This window comes from Hevea brasiliensis, chromosome 14 (genome assembly GCF_030052815.1).
Source record: "Hevea brasiliensis isolate MT/VB/25A 57/8 chromosome 14, ASM3005281v1, whole genome shotgun sequence".
NCBI classification, from domain to species: Eukaryota; Viridiplantae; Streptophyta; class Magnoliopsida; order Malpighiales; family Euphorbiaceae; genus Hevea; species Hevea brasiliensis.
This window is the reverse complement of record NC_079506.1, coordinates 29,457,768-29,481,193: the sequence shown is the minus strand read 5'-3', so window position 1 is coordinate 29,481,193 and position 23,426 is coordinate 29,457,768. Positions and strand designations below refer to the sequence as shown.

Below are 23,426 nucleotides of genomic sequence, written 5' to 3'. Positions count from 1 at the left end.
TACAAAGCCTCAAAGTCCCATCCTTCTTTTTCACAAACAGCACTGGAGCTCCCCATGGTGACACACTGGGGCGTATAAACCCCTTATCTAACAACTCTTGCAACTGAGTTTTCAACTCTCTCAATTCAGTGGGTGCCATCCTATAAGGAGCAATGGAAATGGGTGCTGTACCCGGCAGTGTCTCAATAGCAAATTCAACTTCATTTTCTGGTGGCAAACCAGGCAATTCTTCAGGAAATACCTCTAGGAAGTCTCTCATTGTGGGTATGTCACTCAAGTTTGGCTTAGCCTGCCTAGTATCCACCACATGTGCTAGGTAGGCTTCACAGCCTTTTCTCATCATTCTTCTTGCAATCGTTTGAGATGACATTGACAGAAATCATCCTTTCCCCCACAACTGTGATCTCATTACCCTCTGAAGTTTTTAAAGAAATTCTCTTCAATTTGCAATCAACTATTGCCTGATGACGTGACAACCAGTCCATTCCCAAAATCACGTCAAACTTGTGGAAGGGTAACTCAATCAGGTCGGCCAAGAATTCATACCCCTGAATCCTTAATGGGCAACCCTTGTATACCTTGTTCACCACTACACTGTGACCCAATGGATTAGTGACCAGAATGTCTTGGTCACTCTCCCCTACTAGTATCCCCCTTTCTACGGGTAGGTTGATGCAAATGTAGGAATGTGTGGATCCTGGATCCACCAATGCATGCACAGGAGTATTGTAGAGGGAGAACGTACCCCTGATGACTTCCGGGGCATCTTGCTCCTCCTGAGCTCTCAAGGCATAATTTCTGGCAGGTGGTCTGTTATCTGGCCTCTCTGCTGGCTCAGATGCAGGCCTCTGAGATGGTCCCACTGCATCAGATTTGCCAGATTTTCTACCTCTTGGTGGTGCAGGAGCAGGTCTGTCTGCTTGTGTTGGAGCAGTTATAGTGGTTCTGTGTGGACAATTTCTCAACTGATGCTCTGCTGACCCACACCTCAAGCAAGCACCAATCACTCTCCAACACTCCCCCTTATGCCATTTCTGACAGTGTGGACACGCAGAAGATGCTGGGGCTGGTCCCCTGAACCCCATCCCTGGAGAGCTGCCCACTGATGGTGTGGACTGACCTCTCCTAGGGGTGAACTGTGGCCTGGGCCCCTGAGACTGACCCTGACCCTATGGCTGACCCGAACTCTGTGCAGGAGGACCCTTAAACTTCTTCCCAAATCCAGGAGCGGAACTAGACTGACCTGGTCCCCTCTTCTGCTGTCTATCCCTTCTGGTCTGTTCACTAATTCTTACTTTTTCCACCTTTATTGCAGCTTCCACTAACTTGGTAAATTCTGTGATTCCCAAGGCAGTGAGCTGGATCTTGATGTTGTCATTTAGTCCCTCTTCAAATCTCTTGCATCTTTCAGCTTCATTTGGGACTATCTCCCTTCCATAGCGGCTTAATCGGACGAATTCTTTCTCATACTCACCACCGACAATTGTCTCGCCTGTGTTAATAAATTCTCTTCTTCTCTCTTCCGTATACAAGACTACATATTTCTTCTTGAACTCGAGAGAAAGAAGTTCCAAGTTACGACTTCCGTCGCACTTCATCGACACGGTGTCCCACCACTCATATGCATCATCTTGCAAGAAAGAGATGGCGACTTCGTGTTTTGCTCGAGTGCAAAGGAGTTGTTTTAGTACTCGCCTGCCTGCTCAACCAATTCTACCGCAATAGAGTCATCTTCTCTCTTGCCATAGAAGTCCACAGCTCCAAACTTCCTTAGCCTTTCCAGGTGTGATTTCTGCTGTGGAGCTGGTGGTGGTGGTGGTAGTGCTGGCATTACCCTGGCTATTTGTCTAAAGAAGTCGGCCATTTGTTGGAACATGGCCTGTGGAGGCCGAAAGGTGCTCGCTTGAGCCGGGCGAGCAGATTCTCTCATGTCCCCGGGCCTCACCGCCGCAGTGGAGCATGACTCTCCACTTCCTCCTCAACTGCTCTCTTAGATGAAGGATACATATCCTATTCAAAATAAGAAAGATAAACAGATCTGCGTTAGTGTCACCTCGACTCTGACAAATGCAATGCATGGTATGGACTCAATCTAGGCCCGAACGCCTAAACCGTGCTCGATACCACTAAATGTGACACCCTTACCCGTACAAGATACCGAGTAAGTAATGCCACATGGTGTACTGGCACACTCTACTATTCCTCAATTCATTTATATCATGCTTTTGAAGTTAATTTATGAAATATTATTTATTTTAACCATTTATCAAAAACATTATTCATTTGAGGTTCCGAAGATTTTAAAGAAAATCCATGAGTACCGGCTAAAAATGGAGAAAACAGTTCTTCGGAACCTGTTAAAAACACTTCCAATATTTGTATTTCATCATCTCAAACTCCAATATCCAAAATCTCAACAATATTTCTCATATACAAGCGATAAATACATGCTCAAACTTTTGCATTCATAGTCATAACTTTCATTATTTACATGAACATCAAAATATATTACATGAGTTCAAATACATATGAGAAAGTAAAAATCTGCTACAAAATATCAAAATGACAAAATGACACCTAGTGCCCTACCAATGCACTGCAGGTAGTGAGGTGACACGGACACTGTGCAGATCTACAGGATGAACTCACCCAGTCTGCGGTCTACTGGGCTCACGATCGGGATCTCGGTACCTGGCGTGGCAAAAGCAACGCGCTAAGCAATAATGCTTAGTGGTGCAATAATATAATAGAAGAAAATAGCAAGAAAATGAATGTGTATAGAATGTGTATGCTTTCTTTGTTTGGTATTGGTATATCCATTATTTCGTTAACGTTGTTCACTTTTATTCATTTGGTTGCCCCAAGTAACCTACACTAGACGACTGGACTGGATAATGGGTAAACTGGCACTAGATACCTAGTACCTCGGGCCGTCACACCATCGGTCACATATGCATCTCCAGGCAATGCAATGGCTAACAAGTCAGAATAATATCAGGCACAAGGCCAAGTCTCAATACAAAGTCAGAATGGCTAAAAGCCATGAAATCACAGAATGGCATATTGCCATGTGCAGTACTGCTAACTGAATCCTATTGGCATGCCAAACTATCCAAACCAATCTTGTTAGGTATACTAGGGCATTTGAAACTTTTAAATTCTTCAATTTGTGAATTTCAAATTTTTGGTGTCACTATTCATCATTGGTCAACAAAAATGTTGACTTTTCGAATAAAAATGTGTACATTGACTTTGGCACTCCCAACATACCACATTTGGTGTTTAAAACTTGTTGGCATTAAGTGTTAATACCATTTCAAAGTGTAACTCAACACAAGCAGAATTTTCAGTTTTGGTGAGTCAACTTCACTGTTTCATTGGACACTGTTACTGTGGGAATTTGAAGAAATATAAAACATAAAAGTTGTTCCTTATTTTGTCTAGTTGAATTTCATTTTTTAAATCACTCCATTTGGAGTTTTGTAGCTCCAGATATGACCCAAAAACCCAGGCTGGCCGGATTTGTATTCTGCAGAAAATACCATATCTACAGTAGCATGAACAGTGAATGCCATAGCCATTTGGGTTAGGTTCTGGCCATAATTTGGGGTAGGTTCCTTCATGAAATTGTTTGTCTGTGTCTTAGCTTGTTTCTGTAAAAATTTCAGGTCAATTGACAAAATCTACAGTGAGTTATGGCCAAATGAACAGCCATCGCTCATTTGGTCAATTCTGCAGAACCACAGTGGTATCCAGATTGGGGCCAAGTTTTGGTCCTCTTGCTTTGGTCTTTTGGGCATGGTTTCTTCAGCAAAAATGTGCCATTATAAGCCTAGTTTCATGTCCAATTGGCCAAACTTCAATTGGACTAACACAGCCCAAGTTATGGCAGTGCAAAGGGACTGAATTTTCAGTCCCTATGTCTTGTCCTAGGCGCTTTATACCTTGACTTTGCCATACCATTTTTCAGTCCAAATTGTGTTCAACATACCTCAAATGGTCACTTATTGACCATTAGATTGTTCTTTAACAGTTTAATAAACCAAGTCACATTTTCACCTTTCCAAACCCTAATATCCAAATCAATTTACTCATAACCTTAATTAGCATACTTAGTTTAATGTCCATGTATATTAATACCTTAACCATTATTTCTAGCCACTCTAAATTTATTAAAACAATCAACCTCATACTTTCATAGGGCTGCTGAAAATTGAAGGTACCATGACACATATAATTTACTTCACTTTCTTAAAATTTCTTAGCTCAAAATGATGTTCTAACTAAGATTTAAAAGAAGGAGAATGAAAGTGTAGCACTAACCTTGAATGGGTAGAATTTCCAAAGCCCCAACTTCACTTTCTTTCTTTTCCTTGGCTGCCAAAAGCTTTGTCTAGGTGTGGGATTAATTTTTGATGAAGGGACTTATGGGTTTTAGAGTGAAATAAATGAGGGAATTGAGCTTTGATTAGGTTGTCAATGGTGGTTTGGGTACACTAGGGTTTCGGCTGGTAAGAGAATGAGGAGGGGCTGCTGAAATTTTTAGTTATTTAGTCTTCATTTAGTCTTTTTATTTGTTGGTCAAAGGATGGCTTAATTGTGATTGGTTCAAATTTCCTTAATGACATCACCATGATGCCATAATTAAGCTTTTTTCCTCATTTTCTTTCCTTTCCTCCACTACTCATTTTCAATTTGATTTCTAGTAATGTTTATTCATATTTTATGTCATATTAATTATTTAATCAACTGGACAAGTCGGCCAAAATTCACCTCGGAAAGTGAAATGACCAAAATGCCCTCCGTTTGGCTTAACGGGTCAAAATTGTCTGTACCGATAGAAAAATTTCTCTAGGTATTTTCTTGGCATTCTAATGCCATGGGAACCTCAATAACCCTTCTCTGGAGTCCCAAAAATTATTTTATAATTTTTCCCCCGGGTCTAGGGCTCCTCGTTGCGAAAACCGCAACTTCCTCTCAGTTACCCATCGCTAGGGCACCTACTGCTTAACTTGGTTGTATTTTATTTCTAAAATTTTTACTAAATTTTTCTTATTAATATTTGAGTTAATTATGGTTCCTAACTTTAGTTTAAATATTTTTCCGGACATTCTAGCTGTCCGGACCGACACCGATCACCGGAACAGTAGGATGTACGGAGTGGTTATCGGGAGGGTGTTACATGGCTGACCCTGATCACCTAAACAATTATATTGTGAATTTATTAGTGGTAACTCAAATCAATAACTTAAAGAGGCAAAAGACATTCTAATTTATGCTGAAAATTGAGCAGGGTTTTCCCTGTATCTAGGACCTACCCAACCTGCAAGATAGTTAAAATAATACTTCTAATATAGTAAGCCTCAAGTCCAAATTTTAACAACATCACAAGGCTTCTCCTGGGCCCTCCAAACCAGACCAAACTCAAGCATTTAGATAATTCAGCTATAATCTCTAAAACCAACATTCTGCAAAAATCATCCAAACTAGCTCCAAAAATTCTAAAATTATGCCCCGCGGTCCTTAACAATATTATGAGGCTATGCAAAAGGAATCACATTTTTCTGACTACCTACGAATATTTTATGAATTTTATTCTAAACCCGATATTAGGCAAAAATGAATAACTTAAAGTTTAGATTTACCTATGTCAAATCTGACAACTGGAATTCGTCTGGAATGTCTGAAAATGCTAGGATCAACTATAATATTGACTATCTTCTGGGACGGATCGTCGGCAGCCGGATCTGGCAAAATACTCAGTTACGAGCACCGGTGAGCTATAATCGATGCAATCACACCTAAATGAAGCCCAAAAATTATCAATATTTATCATAAAATTATTTTTAATTTTTAGGAATTGAAAAAGCCCGAAAATCTCATCAAACGATCTGGATCATCCGATAATCGCCTCTTTCAAACGGTGTCCGATCGGAGGGAGCTGGTCTCATTTTGAAGGTTTCGATGCACTGAGTTCAACAGTGGTTTCGGATCACCGATTCGATAGTCTGATTGCCAGAAATCTCACAAAAAATTTGCAAAATGTCGATTTTCTCTCTCCTCCCCGACACCAAAAATGCCACCAAATCCAGCGAGATTAGTCTCATCTGAAAGAGCTATCTACCACGAGTCCATAGCTGCTGGAATCACTTCGATTGGACCTCGAGATCACTGGATATGAGCATTTAAAGTTTAAGACCTATTCTTTCTCTCTCTTGCCTTGCCATCGCTGCTGCCACTGCTGGAAGCTCACCAAACGTCAGTTGGAGGTCGTCGGTGGTTGCCTGCCTTAGCTGGAGGTTGCCGGTGGTTTCCCGCTTCAGCTAGAGTCCCTAGCCGACGTTAGTCTTCACTGGAGAAGAGAAAAAGAAAGGAAAAGAAAAGAAAAGAAAAGAAAAAGAAAGGAAAAGAAAAAGAGAGAATTGGGGGGGGGGGGATGGTGAAGGAGCAGTTGCTACGTTCTGTAGCTTTTTTTTTAATTACATTTAGGTCCTTCAACTTTCAAAATTTTTCAACTAAGTCCAAAATTCTCTTTAACTAAGTCCAAATCTAATTTATCACATTTAAAAATTAAATTTAACTAAAACCTTAATAAAAATAATAATAATATACTATTTTGAAGTTGTAAATTAATTAAAATAATATTAAATTACTATTATAATTTATAAATATTATATTTTAAAAATTCAAGTTATTACATATATCTCACTCACCTCTCGGCTCTCACCTTACGCGGACTGCCCAACTCACAAGCCCTCTACCTCGGTCTGCTCTCACTCATCCTCTTTGCCATCTCCTCTCACTCAACCTCTCTATTTATTTTGGTCGCCTCTATCTCTGTTTACTCTCGCTCAACCTCTCGCTTTTACACACAAAGCCCTTAAGCTTGCCCTTCAGTCCTCACAGGTGAGTTTATGGTAAATTTTTGATATTTTTATTTATAGCTACTTTTAGTTTTTTGGTACTCTATAAAATATATTGAATTAATATCCTATCTAAAGTATACTACAAATTGTGATTTTTTGATTTTTTGCTGCTTTTAGATTTCTCTTACTCTATAAAATATATTGAATTAATATCCTATCTAAAGTATACTACAAATTGTGATATTGTGATTTGCTGCTACTTTAAGATTTCTAGTACTCTGTAAATTTGAGAATTAATATCCTATCTAAATTTTTGTTTCTTGAAAGAAGTTGATTTTAAGTGATAAAATATACTACAATTGGTACTAAAATATATTGCAATTGGGTTTTGGGTTATTAGATTTGATAATTTTCATGATACTATGGCAATCTTATAATTATGATTTCTTAACATTATTGTTTTGCTTTTATTATTTGTGTTTAGGGATTTTGGAGTTCCAAGATTGTGTTTTTGTAAGTTTTATGAGTTGTTTTAGGGGTGTTATATTTCGGGACTTATTTTCATAATTTTTTATTTAATTTGTTTTTGTTTTGATAGGGATTTAATTTGATATGATTTGGTATGTACTATGATAATTTTGTTATGTTTTATGTATTAAGTTTGTTTGAATTATATATTAAGTTTGTCAGCTTAATAGTTAGTATTATGTTTGTTGTTGATTAAATATTGTGTTTGAAATGTTAATGTTCAGGTTTGGGTTGGCACCCAATCTATATTATATATGTTTCCCATTTTATAGAAAAATGCATAATAATATAACGGATTCAGTTGGGTTCAAGTACTATGGGGGTATTATTAATCGGGTTTGCGATGGATTCAGGTGTTAAAGAATATATTTTATTCGGGTTTAAGACGAATTCGAGTAATTCATATATTACACGGATTTGGGTTCGGATACTTTAAATTTTGCCGGTATCCTACCAATTGCCAACTTACCTCTCAAATACCAAAAACTTATAAATGTCTGAAAATCATAAAAAATTTTATTTTGAAAACCCTTACTTTATTCTATCTTCCCCCAAATGAAGAGTAAGATGGTAATCATTCACCCCTTAAGTTACTTCTCAAATTTCTTTCACTTCAATATTTTATATTAAATGCCATTTCAAGTTGCTGGGCACATTTACAGCAACTTGAGATGATCTAGTTAGAGAATTTTCTAAAAAACAATATAAGATTAAAAAGAAGTTGCTACCTTAATTAATTTAAAAATATATTTAAAAAATTAAATTTTATAATAATTATATATTATAAATGTTAAAAAAAAATAAATTTAATTAAAAATTATCGCTAAATATAAATATAATAATTTTAAAATTTTATATGACAATAATAAGGGATATATATATTCAAACTGGACCGATTAATTGGAATAAATTAGTCAGAAATTAAATTTTAAATGCAATCCAGTTTAACATTAAAACTCTATTTTATAAAGAATCGATTTTAACCAGCTGAACGCATCAAACCTAGGACGTAGGGTGTCTTTGTACCGACCAAACCACATCAAATGCCAAATGTCTACGTAATAATTTTACAAAAACTTATATAATAACTTACATAAATTATTTTATTAAATAAGTTTTTTTTGTTAATTTAAATTATATTATATTAATTTAAAGTAATGAATAACTATAATCAATAATTATTGCGGAAAAATTAAAAAAAAAATTCTTATTTAATCACCCACTTATAATTTGAATAATTAATGGTGTAAATAATTTATATACTAATTAATATATTGACTTAAATTATTGAATTTATCACCCGCTTAATCTTTCAATATTATTATTATTATTATTATTATTATTATTATTATTATTATTATAAAAGGTATATTAAATTTTTGTCTTGTATAAATTTAATATATTAACATTTATTTTTCATTAATATGAATAAATTTATTATAAATAATTAAATATTATTATTTATAAATTTAATTAAAATTTTAATTTTTTAATATATAATTCAAAATTTAATTAAATTTATTTTAATAATTATTTATAAAAATATTATTTATAATAAAGTATTATTATTAATAATTTTATAATATTTGTTAAATAAGATACTGTTTAAACCTAGTTGAATCTTAAACTAAGATTTTCAAAGTCAGCTGATCATTGAACTTTCCAATGTATTGCTATCCATTCCTTTAAATTTATTTAAATTTATTTTTATTAGTTTTTTAGATATATTAGTTATATGTTTATTTTTAAGTAGAACGAAAATAGAATACATGCATTGCAATGCATGTATTCTATTTTCGTTCTACTTAAAAATAAACATATAACTAATATATCTAAAAAACTAATAAAAATAAATTTAAATAAATTTATTTTTATTAGTTTTTTAGATATATTAGTTATATGTTTATTTTTAAGTAGAACGAAAATAGAATACATGCATTGCAAGTTTAGTGAAGGTCGAATTGGTGATAGGGAATGAGTTAGTTTGGATAGAGTGGTACTACCCCAAAATAATCACTTTAAATATCTCGGCTCAATCTTTTAAGTAAATGGGAGATGTGAGGAGGATGTTAGTCATAGGATTAAAGCTGGATAGTTGAAGTGGAGAAGTGACACGAGAGTTATGTGATTGTAAAATTCCTAATAAGTTGAAAGGAAAATTTTATCGTACAACTATACGATTGGCCATGTTATATGGTAATGAGTATTGGGCACTGAAGGAGTCATATGTGTCTAAGATAAGAGTTATAGAGATAAGAATGTTAAGGTGGATGAGTGGTCATACTGTACTAGATTAAGTCCGTAATGAGAGTATTAGAGAAAATGTAGGAGTGGTGCCAATTGATGATAAGTTGAGAGAAGAAAGATTGAGGTGGTTTGGTCATGTGAAGCGTAGACATACGGAGGCTCCAGTTAGACAAGTAGAGCACATTATGTTAGACGATAGAAAGAAAAGAAGAGGTAGACCTAAACTGATTTGGAGAAAACTATTATAACATGACTTAGAAACATTATACATTTTCGAAGATTTTACCCAAAATCGTTTAGAATGGAAAAAAAGAATCCATATAGCTGACTCCAAATTCTTGAGATAAAGATTGAATTGAGTTGAGTTGAATATTAAAAAATTTAAATATGAGTAGTCTACATTTTAATTTGTAAATATTAATTTGTTAATCATAAGCTTTTATAAAATAAACATTAGTACTATATTAATAATATATCATTTATAAAATAATTTTTGTTTAATTAAAAAATTAATTTCAAATTTAACTTTTTAAAATATGAAGATATATAAACAGTATTAATTTTCAAAAAGAAAAATCATAATTAAGTTAAATAAATTTAAATAATTGTGTTATATGTTAAAATTTCTAAACTACGTCGTTTCTGTCAAAAATAGTCTCTCCAGGCCTAAACCCGCACCACTAACCACCCATTTCTCTCACGCTTGCCGCAGCGTAGGACGGATTCTCTCGCCCCTAAACCTCGCCTCTGCTCAACCTTTCCGCTTCATAGTGAGTGGATCTCAAGCTGGCCTACTCATCCTTTCCTCGCAGTGAGTGTGTTTTCAATTTTTAAAGTCCCCATCTCATTGCTCTCATCGTTGTCGCCGCTCACCACTTTGAAGTCATTGCCACTGCTGCTTAGATTGAACTGTGGGAAGTTGCTGATATAAGGAAGTCATTAAGATAGAGATTCAGTAATTCCCCCAATTCGAATCCCTAAAAATGGCCACTGCCCCCATTCGCTCTGCTGTCTGTACAGGGCGCCGCTTCTTCTCTTATATTGCCAACAGCAGCCATAACAATACCCATAAAAACACGCATAAATTCTTGGAGCATAACTCCTTCATTGGTAGCTGGAAAGCGCCAAAGAACCCAAAAGAGGCGGAGGCGAAACTAACACGATTGAGGAGGGTTTATGCGAAGCAAGTGAAGGAGGTGCGGAAGGAGTACATAGGGGAAATGGAGTTGATGCGCATCGAGAAGCAGAGGCAGGACGAAGCTAGGAAAGACGCCATAAGGGTTGCAAATGAAGAGCGCAAGAAGTTAAAAGCTGAGGTTGCTAAAGCTAGAGCTGAGGAGCGCAAGATTGCTGAAGAGGAATTCTGTCAAATGCTGGTATGGTCCTAAAATTTGAACTCTTTCTTTTGCTCTCTCAATTTCCTTTTCATTTTAGTGTAAATATTTGCAAATGTTTTTCTACACTGAGCCTTTTTCTCCAACAATCTGAAATAAACCTATTTTGTGTTTTGTCAAGGAGATAATGCGGGAAAAATTGGAAGGGTTTTGAAGTTTTAGATGTGTTTATGGACCTGATCAATCTATATAGGAAGATTGATCATCTGTCTATCAAGACTTGCTGCTTGTATTGCACCCAATTTTCATCTCTCATAAATTGAGATTCTAGGCATCGATTAGGTTACATTATGTATAGGTGAATAATGGCATAAACATATACCAATTATTATGAAAGCTAAATTCTTCTACCTTAGATGGTTGCTTAGAAAATGTTGACTTTTTCATTGTTTAGTTGCTAAGAAAATTTGGACTTAACAATTATTATTATTATTATTATTATTATTATTATTATACTTGATTGTTCTTTTATGATCCATGAAGATGTTAAGGGAATAGGTAAAGCAGCCTGAAATTATTAGAAATATAATAAAAATTAGCAATGAGAATTGTGAATGATAAAATTTTCTTTATCTTTCTTAACCTCCTGTACAGCTGTACTTAGATATCAACCACTTTCTTGTTTATTGTTAATTTCATGTGTTTGGTTGATGAGAAAATTACAAAAGGGGAAGAAAAATGTTGCAGTTTTGTTTCTGGGTATATATTAGTATGCCAAATTGTGGACTTTAAATTTTATTATTTGCTGTCAGTACTTAGGAAACTAAAATACAGTTAGGATTTTTCCTTTTGCATTTTGATTTTACCGTTTGCATTTTGATGTGGTAAGAAACTACAGCCATCTCTCATTTGTCCTTTTTATTTCTTTTGTATATTGAAAACAAGCTCAAAAATGAGCAAAAAATAAAGACTAAAACAGAGAAAATGAAAAGGAGAGTGAGAAAAATGATTCTCGCATGTATTCTGCAGTAGAGATTGATACAATTTATATACAAATAAAAGAATAACTGCCTCAGGACACCTGTACACTCTAGAATACAGCTATACTAACAAAATTCTAACAAACCAGCCAGCTCAGCTAAAAAACTTGTCCGTCCTTATCTCTTCAGCTAGCTAGCTAATATATATTTACATCCTGCCAACCCCACCAACGCCCCCCCTCCTCCTCCTCCTCTCCTCCTTCCCTTCCTATATCTCAAGATGGAGTTGAAGAGAAATCGACCAAACCCATCTTGGACAATAGAAATAAGAAGGTTTGATTGCAATTTGCAAAGTGGTTTAGTAAAGAGGTCTGCAAGCTGGTGTTTGGAGGAAACATGTGCAGTAGAGATGAAACCAGCTGCTAATTGGTCCCTTACAATGTGGCAATCAATTTCCAAATGCTTGGTATGCTCAAGGAATAAAAGGATTTGCTGCTATGTATAAAACAGCCTGATTGTCATATTTTAAAGGAATAGGTAAGGAAATTGGAAGCTGAAACTCTTGCATGATGTAAGTGACCCATTGAAGCTCACACACGGTACTAGCCATACTTCTATACTCCGCTTCTGCTGAGGAACGATTGACTGTGGACTGTTTCTTCGACTTCCAAGAGATAAGTGAAGGTCCTAAGAAAATGCAGTAGCCAGTAATTGACTTTCTTGTGGTGGAGAAAGTAGCCCAGTCAACATCACAATAAGCTGACAACTGCAATGAATTGGTTTTAGGGAAAAATAGGCCTTTAGCTGGACACCCTTTGAGGTATTTCAAAACGTGCAATGCTCATCAAGATGAGACTGACAACTGACAAGGAACTTGCATGTATTGACTAAGCTGCTGGATTCAATAAGTAATGTCTGTGTTAGTAGTATGCCCTAGAGCATATCATTTAGTATGTGTCTTGTACATGTTTTTATTAATAAAATGCATTTCCACTTTTCTGTTTACATAATATATTTATATGTAATAGAAAAGGTCCATTGATATTTTGTTAGAAATTCTATTCTTAGTTGTTAAGAATATGAGTGACAGTATTTCTAGTACAAAGTATCATAAATAAGTTCACAATCGAGGATACTTCATAATAAGGACATGACTTATCCAGAAAGATTGTATTTATGTTTGTTCCCAAGTTATTTATATGAGATATAGATAAGATGGAATGGTGAGTCTCATGCCATGTAACAAACATGATAGACACTTATACATGATAAGTGGGCCGAACCAGTGACACTTAACAAAAACATGGTGTTTACTCTTGTCAATGCATTGTCATAAATCATATCAGTGCCTATAATCTTTAGACTTGAGATAGCACAGTTATCTTGTATATAGGTGGTTTGAGTTTGATACTGCTTTCATACTTGTACTGTGTATGGGTATATGGGCATGTGTTGGCTCCTACTAGTTATATATGGAGGTAGGTGTTGATCAAGATGGAATCTGTTCTTCTAAGTAAATAGAGATAAAATCCTATGTTAATTTAATTGTTCTTGATGTTTCAAGTTCCTGGCCAGGACAGATAGATTTATTCAGAAAGAGTTTCTGATGAGAAAATCTTTTTAATCAAGAACTGGAATTAAAAGAGAACATAATATTTATAGCAAATGGACTTTGACATAAACCATGACTCCAGCTTGAGTTGGGATTTTGTAATAGAGAGATTCTAGTGCATGGTAACATATGATTATAAGTTCATTTAAGGTAAACCTTATTACTGATTGGGTGGCCATGGTATGCTATGCTAGGTGTTAACCATGGTCTATGAGGTGCATAAAATGATTTAGAGAAGTCATTTATGGTGAGAAAGAGTTCTGATGATATTAAGAGTTGATATCATATCTCATTGCCAATTAGTGATGAGCCTAGTAAGTCACACACATACACAAGTTATCACCTAATTAAATATGATTTAGTTAATTAATTAAAGAGTTTAATTGATTAATTAAATAGGTTTGGTTTGGTTTGCAATTAGATTGTGAAGTCCCTATTATGACTTGAAATCAAATCTAGATTATTGGATGTATAGTATAAGTTAAATTTATATTTAAAGTGTTTAAATATGAATTTAATTAATGAGAAATTAATTAATAAAGATTAATTAATTAATTTATATTTGATATAAATTGATTAGAAGAAGAGAAATAATTATTTTGGATTAAGAACTCAAAAATAAGATATAGGGGTATTTTGGTCATTTCACAGGGTGACATGTGGCACTATGAGATGGTGACATGTGGCACTATGAGATGGTGACACATGGCATTATACATAAGCTTGTCAAATGTCGTTTAATCATGTAAGATGATTAAAATTAAAATTAAATATAGGTTTGACACTTGACACAATGTGATTGGGTCAATTAAACCTAGAACCAATTAGAGGGTGACATGTGGCAAGGGTTTAATATGTTGACCTAGCTATATAAGTGTTGTTATGAAAAGAAAACAATACAACCAGCAGCTATCCTCCTTTGTGCCGCCACCTTGAAGTTCCCCTTCTCTTCTTCTTCATCTCTCACCAATTCCAAGAGATTAGCAAACAATCTCTTGAATTAAAAATACTAGAAATTGTTTCTAGTGTCCTGTTTACATCTTTAATCTCTTAAAAGGCAAAACTTGATTTTCTAATTAATAGAAAAAGCTTTAGAAGCTGTTCAAGGGCTACCATAGGTGTTCTTGGTGTGGACAAGCTAGAGGGACAACATCTGGTGTCCTGAAGACGCATCCGAAAGGCACAAATACACTGCAGTGCATCAAGAGGTTAGTGTATTTGTTCTTGATCTCATCTAGGGTTCCAAAATTAATCTGATTAATTTTTAAAATCTTAAATGGCAAATACAGATATAAAACATATTAAAAATGTTTTAATATGTTGTTTATCATTGAAATCAAATAGATAAAAAATAAATCTTGCATGATGCATGTGACTCTAGGTGAAAATTTTTGAATTCAATGGTATAAACTTGTGTTTTTCATGCTTCCGCTCCTTCAATCTGCTCCAGTAAGGCTTAGGTAAAGCAACCTCCCCACAAGTCTTCCATACGATTCTGGATTAGGTAAGGGGTCTTCCATATCAGGAACCAACCTGCAAATTTTAACCATAGGTGTAGGAGTTGGTTTAGGATCTTGTAAGCCTGAATCCTTGACAATATCAAGTATATATTTCCTCTGGTTCAAATACATGCCTAATTCAGACCTTGCTATCTCAATACCAAGGAAAAACTTGGCATACCCCATGTCTTTTATGGTAAATTGTTGGTGAAGAAATTGTTTAACTTCAATAATCAACTTCACTGAAACACCAGTAACCAAAACATCATCTGCATATACTAACAAGGCCAAGAATGTAGATCCCGTGCCTTTAGTAAACAAGCAATGATCATGTGTAGACTTGACAAACCCATAATCTTTCAATTTGGCAGTAAATTCCTTATTCCATTGCCTTCCTGCCTGTTTAAGTCCATATAAGGACTTCTGTAACTTACATTCTTGATCTGGTCTAGCTTTAGAATAACCTTCACGAGGTAGCATATTCTTTCTTCATCTATATACCCATGTAGGAAGGCATTGTTGATATCTAATTGATGCAAGGACCAACTTTTAGCTGCTGCAATAGCTAAAAACATCCTCACTATCACTAATTTGGCAACTGGAGAAAAACTATCTTCGTAATCCAAGCCCAGTAGTTGATTATAGCCCTTTGCAACAAGCCTTGCCTTGTACCTGTCCACCTTTCCATTAGGCAAATATTTCACTTTATACACCCATTTGCAGCCTACAGGCTTCTTGCCTGTTGGTAATGTGGTAAGCTGCCAAGTTTGGTTAGCCTCTAATGCATTTAATTAATCTTCCATAGCATTTATCCAATTCTTGTCATGTTTTGCATGATGATAAGAAAAAGGTTCTGAAATTTTTGACACATTAGCAACAAAATTGAGATGTGAGGGACGAAAAGTAATAGAAGAAATGCCTGGATGATTTGCTGAAGTGATGAAGTCAAAATCATTGCTGGTATGGAGTGATTCAGTTTGCTGGATTATGGCGACAAAGTCTTGCAACCAAGCAGGTTTAGTGATAATTCTTTGACTTCTTCTTGGTGGAGGTGGTGGAGCCGACACATCTGATGACATATGGGATGGATGCACGGACATGATAGGTTGGAGAGGACTAGAAGAAATTGGTTGTGATGGAGTAGCTGGAGAAGAAGTGGAATCACTGTTAAGTTCAAAACAAGAAGGTAGTGGGACTAAAGAATTACCAGGATGGTGTGTATGAAGAAATGGGAAAATAGATTCATGAAACACTACTTCTCTGGAATTGAAAATTTTCTTGGACTGCAAAGCATACAACTTGTAGGCTTTATATTGAGGAGCATAGCCTAATAAGACACAAGGGTTGGCTAGAGGATCAAATTTAGTTTTGTGAGGGAATGTGTTTGTGACATAGCATAGCCAACCTGCAACTCTGAAGTAAGAAGAGTAATCTGGGTTTTAATCATATAACAGTGTATATGGTGTTTTCCAATTTAAAACCTCAGTGGGTAATCTATTAATAATGTGGGTTGCTGTTAAGATTGCTTCTGACCAAAAATGTCTAGGGAAATTGGCTTGAAACATGATGGATCTAGCTACTTGCAAAAGGTGTTTGTGTTTTCTTTCCACAACACCATTTTGCTGTGGACTGTGCACACATGACTTCTGGTGGATTATTCCTTTAGAAAGAAAAATGTGATGGCAAGTCTGGTTGAGAAACTGTGTGCCACTGTCAGTCTTTATTTTCTTAACCCTTTTTTGAAATTGAGTTTGAGACATGAGGAAAAAATGTGACAAAACATATGGGACTTGAGTTTTAGTAGAAATCAAACAAGTCCGGGTATATCTGCTATGGTCATCAACTATTGTGACTACAAAAGTTGCACCAGTTATGGAAGGAACCCTGTAGGGACCCCTCAATTCAACATGAAGTTCAAACACCCCAACAGTTGAAATGCTACTGATAGAAAAGGAAATTCTTTCTTGTTTAGACAGGGGACAGATAGTGCAAACATGATCAGTAATTTTGTTCAATTTTATTACAGAGATATGACTCAACTTGGTGTTTGACGCATGGACTAGCCTATAATGCCAAATGACAGAATTGTCTAAATATTGACCATTACAGAAGGCATGACAAGTCTGACCACTGTTATCAAAGGCACGCCTCAGGCGCCTCGGGACAGTCAAGGCACACCACCTCACCGAGGCGTGCCTCAATGAGGCAAGACGCTAGATATAAAGCTAGGCTGCTAGGGTTTTTTTTTTAGTTTGTCCAGCAGCCAGCAGCCAGCAAAAAGGAAAAAAAAGAAGAGGAAAAGAAGAAGAAGAAGAAGAAGAAGAAGAAGAAGAAGAAGAGGAGGAGTGAAGGGAGAGATCAAACAAACTTGGTATGTATTTTTTCTTATTATTTTCTTATTCTTATTCTTCTTCTTCTTCTTCTTCTTCTTCTTCTTCTTCTTCTCCTCCTCTCGCTCTCCTCTGCTCTCTTCCCCTGTGCTGCATTTTTTTCTTTTTCTTTCAATGTTTCCTTTTTTTTTTTTTTTTTTTTTTGTTGCCAATGCCATGCTCTCTCTCTCTCTCTCTCTCTCTCTCTCTCTCTCTCCCTTTCCTGTGTCGGGTATTCTTTTATTGCTTCTCTTTTTTTTTTGGACTGCCATGCTCTCTCTCTCTCTCTCTCTCTCTCTCTCTCCTGCAGTGTTCCTGCACTGTTTCTGCACTGCACTTTCTTCTGTATTTTTTTTTGCTGCCATGCTCTCTCTCTCTCCTGCATTGTTTCTGCACTACACTTTCTTCTTCTGCATCTTTTTTTTTTTGCTGCCAATGCCATGCTCTCTCTGTTCTGGTTTCTGCACTGTTACAGCAGCTGCAATTTTTCATTTTTTTCTTTTCATGCTCTCTCCTTAGTCCTTACCCTGCAATGTTTTTCTTTTTCTTTTCTTTTTAGTATAAATTTTTGATTTTGACATATTGTTTATTGTGAATATGTGAAAATATGTTGAGACTTGTCCACTTAAGATGCTATTATGCTAATTCAATTACTCTTATTAGCTTTTAGTTTTATTATTGGATTAAAAATGTTTTATTACTTTATTTTCTTATTGCTAATTGTTATTAGGTCTATTGATGATGAAGAACATGAAGAGGATTTTGATATTTCTATTGATGTGGATTGAACATTTAGTAGTTTACTAGTTTATTAAACTTTAATTTTTAGTAGTTTATTAGTGTTTTTAACTTTTAGTAGTTTATTTTTATCTCTTTTGGTTTATAAACTAATTATTACTTGCATATTTGTTAGTTATTATTATATAGTTTTATGTTACTTGAGGTGTGATAGCATAATTATAATTTTTTTTTTAATTTTTAATATATATTTTTTATTTTTACACCTTGGCTCTCTCGGGCGCGCACCTGTGCCTTGCTCCTTGCGCCTAGGCTCCAAGACACCTTGGCATCTTGGTGCGTCTTGAGCCTTTGATAACTATGACTACAGTTGTGATGCTTGCAAAATCTCAAAATTATCGCAAGGATACTGGTGTGGGAGATTTTAAATCTGGTTTTAAGAAGAAAGATTACAGTAAAAGGGATGAAAGATTTTGTACCTATTGTAATGTTGGGGGCCATGTTAGAGAATCTTGTTTCAAGCTCTTTGGCTATCTAGAATGGTATGAAGATTTCAAACAGAAGAAAGGAAGGCAACAGGCTAATGTTGTTTCTCATGTTGCTGATACTCATTTGGAGGTTGAGGCTCTAAGCAAGTATGATGAATGGACTACTAGTTTGCCTTATCTTGTTCAGCAGGAGGTAATGAAGATCATGAAGGGCAAATCCACCGCTGTAGAAACCTCTTATGCAAATGTTGCAGGTTTTGCAGGACAGTTGTCTAATTCAAGTCTTGTTAGTATGAATGTTAACGATAAAGGCACTTGGATTATTGACACAGGGGCAACTAACCATATGTGTTCTAACCTCGAATTTTTTGACCAGATTACGCCTGTTTCCAAACCCAGATCTGTACACTTGCCTGATGGATCTTATAAAAATGTGACACATATAATTCAACTCAACTCAACTAAGCATTTATCCCAAAAACTTATTGGGGTCGACTATATGGATTCTCTTTCTTCACTCTAAATAATTTTAGGTTAAATCCTCAGAAATGTGTACTACTCTCTTCCAAGGCAGTTTAGGTCTACTCTTTATTTTCTTTCCATCCTCTAACCCAATGTGCTCTACTTGTCTAACTGAAGTCTCCATATGTCTACGCTTCACATGACTAAACCACCTCAATCTCCCTTCTCTCAACTTATCCTCAATTGGCACCACTCCTTTCTTTTCTCTAATACTCTCATTACGGACTTTATCTAGTCTAGTATGGCCACTCATCCATCTTAACTTTCTCATCTCCGTAACTCTTATCTTAGACACATACGACTCATTCATTGCCCAACACTCACTACCATATAACATGGCCGGTCGTATGATTGTGCGGTAAAATTTTCCTTTCAACTTATTGGGAATCTTGCGATCACATAAAACTTCCATAGTACGTCTTCACTTTAATAATCCGACTTTAATCCTATGATTAACATCCTCCTCACATCCCCCATCTACTTGAAGGATTGAGCCAAGATATTTAAAGTGATTACTTTGGGGCAATGCCACTCCATCCAAACTAACTCCTTCCCTATAACTAGTTCGTCCTTCATTGAACTTGCAATGTATGTATTCTGTTTTCATTCTACTTAACTTAAAGCCCTTTGACTTTAGAGTACTTCTCCAAAGCTCGAGGCAGAACATATTATTTTAAACCCAAAATTGCTTCAACAAATATTTTACATGTTCCAAATTTCACATGCAACCTGTTATCTGTTAATACCCTTACCAAAACCTCAAATATATCAGCAACTTTTTTCCTTGACAAGTGTTTGTTGCAGGATATGCAGAGTAATGAAGTCATTGCTGTTGGAAAAATTCAAGCTAGATTGTACATATTAGACCTAAGCTTAGTTTTTGTTCCTTTTGTTCAGACCATAGTTATCAAAGGCTCAAGGCGCACCAAGGCGCCAAGGTGTCTTGGAGCCTAGGCGCAAGGCGCAGGCACACGCTCGAGAGAGCCAAGGCGCAAAAATAAAAAATATATATTAAAAATAAAAAAAAAATTATAATTATGCTATCACACCTCAAGTAACATAAAACTATATAATAATAACTAACAAATATGCAAATAATAATTAGTTTATAATCCAAAAGAGATAAAAATAAACTACTAAAAGTTAAAAACACTAATAAATTACTAAAAATTAAAGTTTAATAAACTAGTAAACTACTAAATGTTCAATCCACATCAATAGAAATATCAAAATCCTTTTCATCTTCATCATCATCATCATCAATAGACCTAATAACAATTTGCAATAAGAAAATAAAGTAATAAAACATTTTTAATCCAATAATAAAACTAAAAGCTAATAAGACTAATTGAATTAGCATAATAGCATCTCAAGTGGTCAAGTCTCAACATATTTTCACATATTCACAATAAACAATATGTCAAAATAAAAAATTTATACTAAAAAGAAAAGAAAAAGAAAAACATTGCAGGGTAAGGACTAAGGAGAGAGCATGAAAATAAAAAAATGAAAAATTGCAGTTGCAGTAACAGTGCAGAAACCAGAACAGAGAGGGCATGGCATTGGCAGCAAAAAAAAAAAAAGATGCAGAAGAAGAAAGTGTAGTGCAAGAACAGTGCAGGAAAGAGAGAGAGAGAGAGAGAGAGAGAGAGAGAGCATGGCAGCAAAAAAAAAATACAGAAAAAGAAAGTGCAGTGCAAAAACAGTGTAGGAACACTGCAGGAGAGAGAGAGAGAGAGAGAGAGAGCATAGCAGTCCAAAAAAAAAAAAGAGAAGCAGAAAAAGAATACCTAGCACAGGAAACGGAGAGAGGGAGAGGGAGAGAGAGAGAGAGAGAGAGAAAGCATGGCATTGGCAACAAAAAAAAAAAAAGGAAACACTGAAACAGAGAAAAAAATGCAGCACAAGGGAAGAGAGCATAGGAGAGCGAGAGGAGAAGGAGAAGAAGAATAAGAAAATAATAAGAAAAAATACATATCAGGTTTGTTTGATCTCTTCTTTTTCTTTTTTTTCCTTTTTGCTGGTTGCTGGCTGCTGGATAATCTTAAAAAAAAAAAAACCCTAGCAGCCTAGTTTTATATCCAGCGCCTTGCCTCATTGAGGCGCGCCTCGATGCGCCTCGTGCCTCGGTGCGCCTTGCTGAGGTGGTGCGCCTTGGTTGTCCCGAGGCGCCTGTAGCTGCGCCTGGTGCGCCTTGCCCCTGGGGCGCTCCTGAGATAACAGTGGCTTTAGTTTCACTTGACTCAACAATCACATATTGAACCTCCCCTTGTTTCTCAATGCTAAATGCCATTGAGTAAGCTTTGTTGACATTAGGCAGTGGATCCATTATCAAGATCTGGTTCTTAGCAGTACTGTAACTCTCATTAAGTCCCATCAGGAATTGCATAAGCCTATCTTCATTTTCCATATCAGCTACTGCTTTAGATGCTCCGCATGTGCAAGCAGGGAAGGGATGCAAACAGGACAACTCATCCCATTTCTTTTTCAGTTTAGTGAAATAAACCATCATAGACAAATTTCCCTGATTAAGAGCACGAATATCTCTTTTTATTTGAAACAGAAGTGCACCATTACTGTTCCCAAAACGCTGCTGTAATTCTTCCCAAAGTTCTTTTGCACAGGTTGTATACAAAAGGGCCTCAACAATTTCTTTAGAAATCAAATTCAAAATCCAAGAGACTACCATACTATCCACCCTCTGCCATTTTTTATAATTGGGTGAATCAATGGAAGGCATTTGACACTTTCCATTAATGAAACCCAGCTTATCCTTTGCTCTAAGAGCCATGATCATTGAACGATTTCAAGAAAGATAGTTTTCACCAGTTAATTATGCACTTGGCAGACTCAGATTTGGATGATCTGAATTCTGGAGATGCAAAGGATCGTTGCTCAGATCTGCAACTTTCGTATCAGAACTTTCTGCCATAGAATCAGTAATTGGAGTTCACAGCCTGAAGCTCTGATACCAAGAAAACAAGTTCAAAAATGAATAAGAAAATAAAGACTAAAACAGAGAAAATGAAAAGGAGAATGAGAAAAATGATTCTCGTATATATTCTGCTGTAGAGATTGATACAATTTATATACAAATAAAAGAATAACTGCCTCAGGACACCTGTACATTCTACTAGCTACCTGTACATTCTAGAATACTGCTATACTAACAAAATTCTAACAAACCAGCTAGCTCAGCTAAAAACTTTTCTATCCTTCTCTCTTCAGCTAGTTAGCTAGTATATATTTACATATATTCCAATTGATTTGTGACCAAAAGGACCTAGATAAAAGAAATATATCTGCATCATTAAGTGGCGCCTCATTCTCACTTTTTTTCTTTCTAAATGTTTGTATGCTTGCGCTCAATGGTCGTGTGAGATCATTTGAACTATAAGGGCTAAGGCTTGTACACATCTGCTATTTACATTGAGAGCATGTCTTGATTCATTTATCTGATTTGTTTTGACTTGTACAATCACAGTTGAAAGAAAGAAAGGAGAAGCTTGAATACTGGAGGATGGTACAGCAAAAACTGGGAGAGAAAAAGAAAGAGAAAAATGAACTCTTGCGAAAACAAAGTTCCTTGTGGATTGATGAAGGTCAATTGAAGGAGAGGATACAAGAAGCCATGATTGATACCAAACTGTTTTGAGTTCCTTTCAGTTTCAGATTTTGAATCTGTCCTTGACAAAATGGAAATTGAAACTTAAGACTCAGTTTAGAAATAAGCAGGGCTTGGTCCATCCTTATGAAGATTTTGGAGTACAAGAGCAACTCTAGTGTCTTTTGGGAGTAGTCTATGTTTCTGAATTGTTGAGTTGATGTTTTTGTCCTGATATTAACAATCTTTACTATCCATTTACAAGTCCATTGTAGTGAATGGTAAAGTTAAAATGTACAAATATTTATAATAATTTCTGGGGTCATCTAGGGCAGTTAACACATATAGTTTAATTTCATATGTAAACAACTATTCCACCAAAGTGATCCAATGTTCACATCGATGCACATCCATGCAAAAGCACACTGTATAAGGAATATGGGTTATATGGTAAGAAGAATAATTAGTTCTCTATGGTTGATGATCACTTGACTTAATTATAATCCAAATCAACAAAATTTATTGTTATTTGGAAGCTAAAAGCAAAAATTTCCACAAAATAGCATTTCTCATTTGACATGGACGTGCATCTTATTCTTTCCCTTTCATTCTATAAAACAAAAATTGTTAAATTAATAA

General features: G+C 35.5%; 1 protein-coding gene across 1 annotated transcript; it reads left to right on the top strand.

Annotated features, from left to right (window-relative positions):
* The first annotated feature begins 10,326 nt into the window (after nucleotides 1-10,326).
* LOC110654792 (uncharacterized) lies at nucleotides 10,327-23,100 on the top strand. Its single transcript, XM_021810897.2, has 2 exons — nucleotides 10,327-11,017; nucleotides 22,668-23,100. Exons 1-2 carry the CDS (start codon nucleotides 10,625-10,627, stop codon nucleotides 22,836-22,838), a joined length of 564 nt encoding a protein of 187 aa, XP_021666589.2. The 5' UTR covers nucleotides 10,327-10,624; the 3' UTR covers nucleotides 22,839-23,100.
* The last annotated feature ends 326 nt before the right edge of the window (nucleotides 23,101-23,426 follow it).

What these genes read in the sequence shown, in the direction of transcription:
- LOC110654792 (XM_021810897.2), top strand. Translation starts at nt 10,625, where the DNA reads ATGGCCACTGCCCCCATTCGCTCTGCTGTCTGTACAGGGCGCCGCTTC. An exon ending in AGGAATTCTGTCAAATGCTG is followed by an intron (nt 11,018 to 22,667) that starts GTATGGTCCTAA and finishes GTACAATCACAG; the next exon opens with TTGAAAGAAAGAAAGGAGAA.